Source organism: Xiphophorus maculatus, chromosome 12 (genome assembly GCF_002775205.1).
Source record: "Xiphophorus maculatus strain JP 163 A chromosome 12, X_maculatus-5.0-male, whole genome shotgun sequence".
NCBI lineage: Eukaryota > Metazoa > Chordata > Actinopteri > Cyprinodontiformes > Poeciliidae > Xiphophorus > Xiphophorus maculatus.
Window position 1 is genome coordinate 12,741,745 of NC_036454.1, and position 13,316 is coordinate 12,755,060.

General features: G+C 38.5%; 1 protein-coding gene across 2 annotated transcripts in view; it reads right to left on the reverse strand.

Moving 5' to 3' along the window:
* Positions 1-13,316, reverse strand: part of pde4d (phosphodiesterase 4D) — a 220,575-nt gene that overhangs the window by 153,687 nt on the left and 53,572 nt on the right. The window contains exon 1 of one of the 2 annotated variants that reach the window (XM_005794896.3): positions 2,514-2,812. The exons of the other annotated variant lie outside the window; for it this stretch is intronic. Coding sequence (XP_005794953.2) covers positions 2,514-2,812 — 299 coding nt within the window. Of the gene's footprint in view, positions 1-2,513; positions 2,813-13,316 lie in introns of those variants that run through there. 2 annotated transcript variants of the gene reach the window in all.

Genomic DNA, 13,316 nt, shown 5'->3' on the forward strand with positions numbered 1-13,316 from the left:
CTTTAAAGGACCTTTGGCAAGGTCGTGTTGGTAAATGAGAACTGGCTCGCCAACAGTTTACCTAGTAATGTAAAGTTTATTTGTGGCAGTACTAGAACTAATGAAAGATAAACACCTAACTGATGCACATAAAACAACTAATTAAATGTCTGTTTTAACAGCGAAGAAAGGTGTGGTACACAGGGCCCATGGTTTGAATTTAGCCTGGTCTTAGTACTGGAGAGCAATGTGTGCCTGTTACACAATTAGCGTCCTGTGTGAAATCTGATTTGCTTGGGCTAATCTAATTGAAGCCTAATTTACCTCGTGAAGCAAATGTGAATGTTGTTTCAGTGATCCACACTGCAGATGAACTGCATTCCTTATTTTAGAAATAGCTGAATCAATTTTAAGATCACATGGGTGTTTTTAGTTCAGCACACCAATTTGCGCTTCCACCCTGTGTCCCAGGCGTCCGCTCCCTGTGTAGCTGTTCTGCCTCTGTGGCAGTAGATGTTTTGTCTGACAGCCAGAGATGCAAGAGAAGCCAGCGACACGCTTCCTATAGCTGACTTCGAAGGTGACTGGACCGGCGGGCAGGCATCACTCATCGAAACCTGCATTTATGGAAGAAAGAGCAACCGCAGGAAGCGACGAGCCATCTGACAAACTTCCATCAGTAGTGTTCACTTCAGCCAATGAGCTTGAGGTGACCTTCTCAGATTTCATTACATTTTGTCTTTTTTTTCCTCCCTCCTTTCTCTCCCACTCTTCCTTCTTTCCCAGAACAAGTGAGTAATTAGAGCAGAAAATTTTTCCCCACACACCCAGGCTGTCTTTTGTGTCAGCCTGTATATGCAGACAGTTTCACTATAAGCTGTAACTGCATGGAAAGACCCAGCATATATTATAGGTGTGCTGTTCTAATCCATACTGTCATATATAGTCAGTGTGCCCTCTCAGGAGAGGTTGTGGTCATTGCGTAATTAAGGAAGCAATAACGCCTCTCTTTATAGCGCATAGTGGCAGCCAAGGGACTAAGTAACATTTGGCTGCATAGAGATACTAAACCTAAGTCAATCGCACAACACATTTTAACATCATTATTTTTACAGAGAAAGGTGACAAAATGTGATGGGTTCAGGTGCCAGCCCATTTTAATCTTTCCTCTGACCTTTTACTTTTCAAAGCCAGACAATTACTCCAACAGGTCTTTGTCACTCCAGATGAAAAAGCAAGAGAGAGGCATCATTAAATGAACCAAAGATATTTATTGATGTCTTTGGTTCATTTGAGATCAGTAAGTAAATTGATTTGAGATCTGTAAGCAAATTGCTAAATATATATAGTTTTTTCACCCCTTGTTTTTGAACTCCAATTATTTTGTTTGTGAACATACTTGCCAGCACTATGTGCTCTGATGTACTTTTTTATTAAAATAAAAATTAGATGATGATCCGAGATAGAGATGCCTCAATCAAGCTTCTTCTTGGCCGATACTTAACTGTAGCTTTCTTTACGGTTTGCCTGTTGGTTCATATTTTGACAAGTTCATTTTTTTTCTTAAGGACTAACATAAAGAGGAAAAGCTGCTGCAGCTTCTTTCATGAGAAAAAGGTTGGAGGACCGTCTATTTTTTGTGTGTACTATGATGGATGTAAAAGAAACATGCACTTCAAAGTACATGCTATTGATTGGTTGGTTTTATGGACCAAAAATTGTCATCATTTTTAGAGGGAACTAATTTCCAGTCTTTAAAGTGCATGTATAAAACTATCCACAATGCATTTAATTTTGTAAGCTATAATGTTGTAGTCATTAAGAAATAAAATCTAAATCAGTCAAATTTTGAATCATTAGTTGAGTCTTCCAAAAATAAAAAACATTTTTAAAAAATCTGAAATAGGTTATCAGTCAGTGACCGGTCAGTGCAAGATTCTCAAAGAAAATCTATTCAATTTCAACATTCCCTTGTTTAAGACTCTGAATTTTTACAGGGACAAAAGTCTGTGAACACATCTACATATAAGGTTGTTATAATTCTTAATTAATTATGTATGTTTTCTTGTTATAATCCATTCCTCATAAGGCTGGCACGTCTTGCCTGACCTAAATCAAACGGCCAGCTAAGCATTTGAAAGCTTCAATGCTTAGAATACTTCAAAAGGGAGATGAGCTTAATTTATAATCATTTTAATTGGGTTTGGTTTGATAATACTGTAGCAGTTTTCTTTTTTTTTTTTTGCATTATTCCTTATGCTATCGACCGAACTGCATGTGACATTTACTAGTTTAACCTTTGTCCCTGCGTCCTCATCAAGGATGTGCAAATATTTTTTGCTTAGTGCATTAAAAAAAGTCATGTAAAACTAAGGGTGCGTAAAAAGAAACAAAGCCAAACCTAATCCTCTAAAAGTTGCTACTAAATACAAGCGCATCATTTTAGGTCCACAACGCCCATCTCCACCGCCGGAGATTAAAGAGAAACAAGCTGAGGAAAAGCTGTTTCCTCTTTTGTTGTTGTTGCTCCTTACCGTCGAAGACCTTGAAAGGAGGACGGCCACGACATCCTGGATTTCTTCAGCCCGGGTCGGTGCCCTGTGTCCACGGCGTAAGTCCGGTCCATGTTCCTCGCGCTGAGGTACCGCTCGGTGTCCGAAAAGCCTCTTTGTCTCACGCGGTCGTTCTTGCGCACTGCCAGCGCGTGGCGGAGCGGAGAGAGCGACGCCTGGTTCTGCTGCCTCCACAGATGTTTGGGCGCCTTTGCACTCACGCCTGCTCCGCCGGCGGCAACCAAAGGAGCCGTCCCCACCGTCCCGCAAGCAGGTTCCATCCTCCCTGATCCCGTTGGTTTAAAAAATAAAAAAAAATCTATCTATATATTTTTTTCAAGTTAAAATAAACACTTTCTAAACATGAAATCGGAAGAAGTAAAATAATATTGTGAGAGATTTTCCTCAGGTCAGGTTTTTCTCCCTTTTATTAAAGAAGGACATAGAAGCAGCAAAGTAAAAACAATGTTCCTCGGTTTTACGTCCAGTATGTTTTGAGTTTAACTCCATCAACTTTGTCCTTAAAACCACGCGCAAACGGGACAGAAGGAGCCCAAAATGAATCCATTTACAAATTACGAGGCAAAGCTCTTTGGCTGCAGTTAGGACAGGGGGAAACTGTCCCAGAGTAAGCTTACAGAAAGGAATTCACAGCTGAGCCCGGTGTCCATGTGCTCCCCGCATTGTCCGTGCATCTCTGCAAAGTGCATATGGTCATGCGGCAGATGTTCAGTGCAGGACAGTAGTCCCCAAGAAACGTGCAAAACTTCTGAGGGTGAAGCCATCCGGACGTGTCACCATTGTTCCTGCTTCTAGGTTTGTCTTGCATGAACGAACAGCCGACCGGAATATATGCAACAGGAAAATACATTAAACATGAGGGACCCACCCCGAGGTACCTCCCCTAAAATCATCCCGAGTAAAGCAGGATGTGGGATCGGGCATGGAGCCAGGTGGTTAGAAGATGAACACGTTTCTCCCAACAATAGCAGGCTCTTTTTTTTTTTGGTGTTGCAAAATTGGATAGAAAGTAAAATGCTGAGCTTATGTGTTCCATCATACAGGTAACACATATATATATATTTAAAAAAAGCTGATCAGAGTAAATAATTAAACAAAGACTGTGCATGATATGTGTCCATCACTGCACGTTACAGGAGTGCAAACATCCAGTCCATCTCGTTAAACCTCCCCTCCTTTGCTGTTTGCCATCAATTCCAGGGCAAAGGTGGACTCATCTTTGCTTCATTTCGCCCTCCCCTTACGCTCACGGTGCAGATCGAGCCCATCATCCTGGAAGCTATAACGCTGTTGGCAATGCAGTCGCACATGTTCTAGCAGCAGAAATGTAATCCTCCAGGAACAAGATGAGGGATAACGGAAGTGGCAGGTATGTGTAATGGTGACAGGACGGCACAAAGCACACAAAGAATGTGAGCACAAGCATAGCGTGCAGGTGGACTCCATGTTAAAACTCCCAGACAGAATCACGTTATATGGATTCCAACCCATTTGTAGCAAAATAGCAGTCCTTCAGTGAACTTTTCTTGCGTTCTGGATGCCTGCAGCAAAACTATCGAGCAACTTGTGAGAACATTGCATAGTGAGCAAAAGGCTGAATAAAATTCCTCAGATTTGAGTTTCAAATACCAGCTATCCTGCTGCAGCTTGCAAAATTGCTGAATAATTATGCAATGACTGCCAAAAATGATCTCTTGATGATCAAGAATGATAAAGGTAGATCCTTTGCTCTCTTTATGCACTTTGTAGCATGTCTAATGCATAATGTTTTGGATTCCTATGGCTGCTGTATTGGCATGCAAGATAACTGAGACTATGGCATCAGAATGCAATGTTTATGTGTGGCGACCATAAACAGAAATCAACAACATGCTAAACTCTGGGAAGAAACAGATATAGATTGATCCCAGGTTGAGTGCTAAAGAAATTCATCCTTACTGCTGTTTCAGTTTCACCAACCGAGTTAGACTTCAGCATCTATAGGTTTTCAGAAATATATTCTTTCTCAGACATACCCTCGGATCTTCCTCTGTCTGATTTTTATTTTGTTCATCTCCGTCTGAGTGGCAATTCCTCGGGGAAAAAGTGCTTCAGAATCCATCTGGGAATGTGTCATAAGTCACTCTCTCTGCATGCTGCTCACTAAAGCCAACTGATCACCTTGAAAGTTCCTTCTTTGCATCAGTCCCGGTTGATTTGAAATTTTGCCATCTAACACCCGCTGGCTACTAAAAGGTTTACTTTGCAGAAATATTTTTGTGCACTTTTAAAATTTGGTTAGTGTTTTTAATCCTTCTTTAGAAAATCAAAGTATTATTAATCTGCCATTTTTCTTTTCTAATTGATTTGTTGGTTAAAAAATAAATAAATAAATAAATAAAAAGGATACGCACCTGCTATGTGCTTTAAAGTCAAACGTCCGCTTGCTGTAGCAACATTTACACTAAGAACGAACACTTCAGTAACTGAATTTGTGTAGGCATTTCTTTTTTGTTATTTACTGCAGAAAAAGAAACATATCTAAGTAAATGACACATAAATAGGTTTAGTGATTTTTGAAACATCATCTTTAAGTCCTTTTTTGTGCAATATATTTTATCAGGAGTTTTTCTTTGTTTATGTTGTGTTTGACTGTTGTATTGAAGACACAAGGTAGTCCCTGTGGTAAGTATGGTACAGTCAATAATTAGCGATTTCCCCTGACTGCTCCAATACTGATCTCATTATACTCACTGGGGTTATCAGCAAAGCTTGACTAACTCAAATAAGCAAGTTGTTTGGTTGCAACAATTTAGTGGACATTCACAGACATAATTATGATTGGCACAAGTCAGAAAAAAAATATTTGTGCATAAATATTTTTGCAGCATAAATTATGCTTATTTGCTGCTTTATGTTCCTTTACACACAGAAAAATGAACCTAATCAGTTCCTCACACTGAGCAGTGCAGAATTTTAATTAAGAAGAGAGGGGCGGGGGAAAGAGCTTGTATTTGACTGGTATCGGGGGGGAAGAAAGATTTGTACGTCTGAATCTGAATGATCGTGAAATTGTTCTCTTCAAATTGATTCCTAGTATAAAACATACAATCCACATGACAACTTTTTCATTTTTAGGAAATTTATACTGCATTAAGATGAGATTAATCTGTCATAGTCCTTGGCTGTTCATTTGGATCAGACAGTCTTAACACATAGTTTTGCATAAGTACTTTTTTCTTGGTTTATTTGATGAAACTTGTCTAGGATGCAAATGCAGAGTCACGGCTTTCCGAACACAAAAACGTTCATGTATATGTAAACGGAGCAACGTTTCATCTACTGTTTATCAGCGCTGCATCATTTGTTGTGCCAGCGAATCACGGTCTCTTGGGACTCGTGGCTGGCAGCGGAGTCGGCCGATGTTTATGTGGGACTATGCTACAAGTCCAAAAGCAGTGAGTGATCTTTCACAGAAATCTAAAGGTGGTGGTGGTTGCAGAAAACCAGTAGAACAACAGAGATTATCCTTGCAAAAGTATTCACACTCCTTTAGCTTTTGGATTTTGTTATGTCTCAAGCACAAACAGCGAAATACATTTGGATTTCATCTGCCTGTGAATAGCTAAAACCCACAAAAGTTTGAGCCCTCCTCTCAGAAAGCTTATATCTGCCTATTTTAATTGTCCAAGCAACAAATATATCTTGATATGCATAAATATCCACAGTGGAAACATTCTTACTACCGGTTAGCAGCATGTCATGTGCTATTCCAGGTATTTCAGTTTCCCAAGATGCAGTTTCTTTTCAATATTTTAGATATTTGCAAATAGATTGATTTTAGGTGATGACTTTGGATACAAAAGCTTAATGAAAATCTGGACCTAAAAAATAATGTTTAAAGATACTCTCCATCCAAGCTGACAGAGTTTGAACTATGTTGCAAAGAAGAATGATCAAAAGAGTTCAATGCCTAGATATGGAAAACTGGCATAGACATACCCGAGATATTTTCTCATGCAATAGGAGTGAAAGGTAATTTTGAAACAAATAGACTTACCAGGGCTGAACGTAAATTCATGTCATATTTTTCAGATTTTATCTGCCCAAAAAATTTAAAACTATGGATAATGGACTACTATCATGTTGCACATATGGTGAAGGGTTGTGGAAAAACTGTTTTTTAAAAAAATCAACACCTCAATACTCAAACACTTTTGCCTGGCATGTCGCACCTGTTCGTTTGTATTCCAGGCAGTGAACGTGTCTAAAGAGATGACAAAATCCAAACCAGCTTTAAAAATCACTGAAAAAAATCTATTGCGTATATTTAAAACTAAAGCCTCTAAAAGATCCACATTATATCTAGGTATTTCTGTAAATATGAGAGAACTCTTTAAAATGATAAAATGCTAATTCAGCTAATACAACTTAATCTCCAAAGAGTGCTCTGTAACCCATGTTAGGAAAGGTTGCCGATTTCTGATCAACCCATCAAAGTTCACCGACAGTCGGATGGAGGCTGAGCTGCCTCTACATCAAATGCCCTATGCCTTTTTTCACATTATCAGAACAGCAAGATGAATTATTCAGTGTTGACAATGTTTCTTCATTATGAGTGGCAGGCTCTGTCATAGATACAGGTGACTGAACAATGTAGATGTTCAATGCATCTATGTGACAGGCAAAATTGCCGAATTGAGAGTACATGTTCTTGTAAATCAAACAGCAATTACAATGAACAGCAGACAGTTTCCACAGATTTACCATGAAAATAGCTTTGCCTGCTTAAAACTTAACTACTGGCAACTTGTTTTATGTTGTTTTTCTAAGTTTTTGTCATGCTTTATATCCATTTAAAATACATTTACAGAACTGTATCATGTTTTTTTAAATTGTGGAATTGAAACAGCATTTTGCTATATTAAGCAGAAACAGCTCATTTGCTGTACCTAAGGTCCTATGATCTATGGTAAAAGCACAGAGGGAGAGCTAGAAATGTGAAGGATGAAGTTGGTGTATTTTTCTTCTCATCTGGCATATTAGCAGCCACTGTACAGAGGTATGCAGGTAGCACTGTGTGTGTAAGTAAGATTCAGAGCCCTTTTGAAGACTGCCATCAAGATCAAAGTCAAGTCAGAGAGGACCATCATCGTCCCCTGGGTAAATGAGAGGATTCTGTCATGTTTCAACGGAGACAATGTGGGATTTTAGATTTGACAGACAGCTTTGACCACTGACTTCATGGGCTGCTTTAAACTTACTGGCTGTACTTCGATTTCCAAACTGCATCATGACTTCCCCACTGGACCGCCAGCTCCAATACAGAAGGCTGGTGGGTATATATAACCCTTCAGGGAAAAATAGCAAGTAGGAGAAATTGTGTTTTCCTTTGCCAAAACTGACTTTATCCACAGCGCTGTGCTAGCAAGAATCTCCAGACAGAAGCTGATTATTTCCCTAGATTTGTTTTCCAACACATCCAAGGTTCACAGACAGTATGTATAAAACTGCTTTGTGTTTTACTTTGAAATAAATTCTACTGATTTCTGGTTGCCTTAGCTTGTTACGTCTGTAATGTTCCCTCTTTCACTGTTAGGATTAGTAAGTCACAGAGGTGAGGAACAGAAATCTGTTAGACCTCAAATGTTTGATGAGTCACACTGTCTGAAGCCAGATGGGGAACATTTAAATACCAATGCTTTGCGTGTTATTAAGCCATTAACAGCAAGGATACTTTCCTTTGCTGCAGACTGATTTCATATTTTGCTTTCTGCCCTTTATGATGCTCTCTGCTCCTGAGCAAGGACACCCAATTTGTTACGAAGCTGACATTCTGTGACAACAGACATTCTGTCACCTTTTTATACCACTCTCTCTTTAGGACTAAAACAGAAAGTGCAGATGTAAAAACTAAACTAAGACTTCTGCTCCTTGTCATAACTGCAAGAGCATCGCTTGCAGGTACAGTTGCACTAATTGATTTTGCCAAAATCAATTAATGTGGATTTAAATATTGGCTGTTTAAGGGATGTGAAAGATGATGGATTGATTCTTCCCGTTCAGTAATTCATTCTTAGATGAATTATAAATGACAAACGCCTCAGTGGACATATTTTTTATGGAGGTAATTAAAGTAAGCTTTGTTTATGTCCCTGTAATTGCAAAGCAGCTCTTGGAGCATTTCAAAACCAGAAGGTCAATTTTCTGAATTTACAAACGAGAAAACAATTGACTTACAACACCTTTTGCACAATTTATCTCTTTTGAGACATTACTGACTAAAACACCTCACAAAGGAATGAATTTTACCTTTGGAGACATCACTACTATGTTATTTCTGTAAAGCAGTTGGAGCAGCAAGCCTTGTTTGTTTTCTTCTTTTGCATCCAAACTACCGCCACCTTTCAGTAGATGATGTTTTTAATAGAATCTGTGTGATGTGGATATCTCTGGTCATTTAGAAAAAATATCAGTAATTTATAAAAACAAGTCTCAGAAATGGTTTGCAAAATAACCCACTTAAATTCAGGTAAACTGCATCAAAACAAATAGATCCAATTTAAAATGCGGTGTGCTGCTTCACAACTAGACGGACAGTCATGCTGCCAACAAAGAGATTCTTCAATTTGCCAAAATGACAACCTTCTGTTGATTAAAGAACTCAGGAAAAAGCACTATTTTTAATATAACCAATTTAAATCTCACAGATTTTGATTAATGTGCGATTCTCATTGCCATCAAACCCCACATTTTACAAAACAGACTGGCCTCTTGATTGAAGCTCCCTCAGTACTTTGCTGTGTTTGGTTTGCTGAAGACTTTGGTGCATGCAGCAATTGCGGACACTCTTAGTAGTTTGTACAGGTTTATTGAGATCATAGATGGTTTGGCAGGAGGAGCTGGATCCCCACTGGAGGAAAGAAGCAAGTCTTTGATCTTTGAGATTTTGCAGGAGAAGGAGATGGACAATGGAGAATGGAGTTTCTTACTGTTTGGGAGGAGAGATGAAAATCTGAGGAGAGTTAAGTATATCCACAGAAGAGTTTGTGGTAAGTGGATGACTCGTTTGAGTAGTGATTTTTATCCGTTCTCTGTTCCAGTACTAGCAGCACTGAATGAATACTGGAGGGTGAACAGGAAGGTAGATGCATGATGAAGACCGGTGTGGAGATGTACAACGGAGAATCTGGAGAGGTCGAAGGAGACCCTGGAGCTTGTCCAGGTAATTCCTGATGTTATCATCAGGAATTACCCAGACAGCAAAGAGGAAGAGCGAACGAGTAACCGCCTATTTACAAAATATGCAGTACAACAAAAGTCAAGAAAGGATCATCACAAATCCGAGAAAACCATTTGTCATCTACTTCAGGGAAACCGCTCTTCTAAATACTCCTTCGTAATTTTGGTCACATGTATTCCAGCTAGATCACAAGTGCAAGTGACACCTCTCGAGAGGAAAAACAAGAGAAACAACACACACACATGCACAAAAAAACTTCTCCTGCACAGAACATTGTGAACACACAATGTGCCCATGCTGAAAACCTGAGCAACACAATTCCAGCTCGTTGTAACACCTTCTTCGTTTTGTCTTGTCTGTTTTCAAGTGCCCTCTTCAGTGTTCAGTGGAGTTGGGTTTAATTAACTATGGTCAATGACTCCATGTTCTTCTTCAGTCAGAACTTCAATGCATGTTTTGGTCTCATCATTGTGCTGCAGATTGAGTCAGGGTCAAGGTGATTCAGTGGAAAAATCCTGTACAAAAACAACACCTCCAGTCTGACCACCACTATTATTTTCTGTTCTGTTTGACTTATTGTACATGCAGTTCTGGTATTACCATCGATATAGAATGTGTTTCAACTAGTGGGATCTTTTGTTTTTTTCTTCTGCCACTTTACAGTGAAGTCTTGTAAAATGGGGAGTTGATGAAACATTGTTGAAATAACAGCAAGCGTGACTCAGAGAAGTGTTGGATATTTCCCCACTAGCTGTTGATCATTCATAAAATATTGTTATTTTTGTTGTTTCTTCCGGCCTATTCATAAGCCTTTAGCTACGTGTCCTGTTACAATCCCTGTGTAATGTCATCAACCTTCTGCAAGGAATCTATTAAAAACTCCTGCTTTAATTCAATCATCCCATCCCATATATTTGGGTTATCCATCACTACTGCTCCACATCGTCATCAGTTAGTTCTCTAAGCAAACACAGACACCAACTCTGATTAAAGGAATAATTAACTTAATTTTTTGGAATTTAATTGGAAAACAAATTTAATGTGGGGAACTCTTAGTTATCACTCATGACTGCCAGAGAAACACAACAATCAAACCTTCTGCCTCAAATCATAATATTTCATCTTTTATTGCATCAAGTTTCTGTCTAAATGCTAATCGCATATAAATAGAGTTTAAACTCAAATGAATAGGTTCATGAATTTTAACAGGAGTGGACTAGGACTCATCTGAACAAGCATCAGTGCACAGCATGAGGAGCTTCTGAAGGATTGTAGCCAGTAAATAAACTTTTCTGCTGATTAGTTATTGACCACGTAATATTTCATGGACACTAGAGGCAGTTCTCCTAGATTGGCAGACCGGTCCCCCTTTTTGAATGCGGTCCCCTACCCAAAAAAGGGGGACCAGAGTTTTTTCCAGCTACAGAGAGATCACATTCCTAAGCTTCCCTAGTAGATTCTGGATTCTCAGAGTACCTTGAACAATCCCACACAAGTACATGGAAAAGCCATACAAACTCCAAATACTCCTGTTTGGGATTTGAATTCGAAAACTTCTTGCTTCTTGATTAAAAATCTTAAATATTACAGTAATTAGAAAAAAAAAACTATTTTCAGCCATCTAAATGAAGAATAAGCACAAATGAAAGTCAAATATCAAGTACATGACACTAATACTTTCCAAAAATCTATAGCTTTAAACACCTCAGTAGCGTTGCTTTTATACACATCTGAAACTGTTGCAAAGACAATTTGGTTTCGAGCTCAGCCAGGCTGCCACAGGTTTGAAAATTATCAAAGGGAAAGTAGATAGTTGTAGGAGCTCTCATTATCTAAGTTTCTTCAGTTATTATAGATGGACAGGAAGGATCTCCTGTTGTGCTCTGTGGGTTTTGAAGCTGTTATAGCCAGACATGTTGTGTTGTGGAGTTACAGTTTTATGAAGTGGCTGGTTAAGGTTTTCCATATTGATTTTCATTTGAATAAGCACCCTTTTTCAAAATTCAGCTCCAGAGGGTGTTGGGTGGTCTTTAGAACAAAGCAGTCTTATTTATCAGCTTTTTGAAGTAGCTTGCTCTGATGCCAATACCCTAACAGATGGCTCTAGATGAGCCTGCACTCTCCACAACAGACCTAAAGATTATACAGAACATCTTGCTGCAAACACTGAAGGACCTGAGCTTCCTCAACAAGGAATGTCTGCAATATCTCTTTATTTAAAAAGGCTGAGCAGAAATACTGTAAAGTGCTGGAAAGAATCCAATATATTTCTTTTTTGTCAGCAAAACATCTTTTATTTTGGGAGTAAAATGTGTCATGCTTTACGATCAGCTCAATATGCTATACTCTTTATTATTTGTTTTAAGACATATTTATGTATTTAACACAGCAGAAAATAGTATATTTTACGGTACAAACTAAGTGTCTGGAGTTGTTAAATTATTTTATATCTCAAGTTGTTACTTAATGAAAGTAGAAGTCTCCCTAAAATCTTATGTCAGAGCTGAAATGCTTATATTTATGATTACAGTTTTGTATTTATTCCAGCTTTTGCTGAAGAAAATGTGGATCAAACATTTGAATAAGGGAGCAAAGGAAAAGAAAATATGTTAACTCATTTTGTAAGTTTGCACTCTTACAAAATGCTCTCAAATTTACATGACAGTTTCATTACAATGTGAAGAGGCAGAATATTAGCTAAAAATCCAGAAATAAACATAACATCAAAGTTAAAACTGATTTGCATGTCATAACTAAAATACTTATTTAGTCACTGTCTTCTCCTTTGGCAACCAGATCAATCAATGGCTCTGTGTGTAAAGCATACCAAAGACAAAGAGCTGCAGTGAGGCTGAAGACTTTCTTGGTGAAAAGGTGAGAGGTTTTTTTGCAATCATTGGAAAATGGAAGAAATATTAAATGACGGTTCCGCTTAATTTGAAGCTCTGTTCAAGAATTTGTCTCAAGCAGTGAGAATTTTGAGAAAGATGGGGAATTAGGTATGTTGCTGATCTGAAGACAGCACAGACCAAAGTCATAGTCATGACAATTTTAGAACACATAGAGGCCAATGGATGGTACTCTGTACTAAAATTAGGCAACAATGTTATTTTCTCATCCAGAAGACAAAAGATGGGTGATGAATTTTGTATCACTGACCTCTCTGAATACCAACAGTATAAAATCCAGCATTCTTTGTACATTGAAGTCAGTATCTTTGACAACCAGGCTTTTCTCTGTCTCCCTGAATAGAACTTGACATATCGATATTTTTGATTGTGTTTTCACTTCTGTCTGGGAGAGTTTTGAATACAACCGATTAAGTTTCTGTTCAGCAGAATGACGTCCACAGAATTCATCAGTCTAGTTAGGATTTTATGGTAAAAAGCCTGCACATGCTCTGCAAAAGAACATAACTTCTGTATCTGTACTGCAGTTCAGAGAGTGACAAAAAAAACTCACATCTTGAATTTGTTTACATTTTGTCACCTTGCAGCTGCCAACTTCAGTCTTCAACAGACCCACACAAAATAATGCATAAG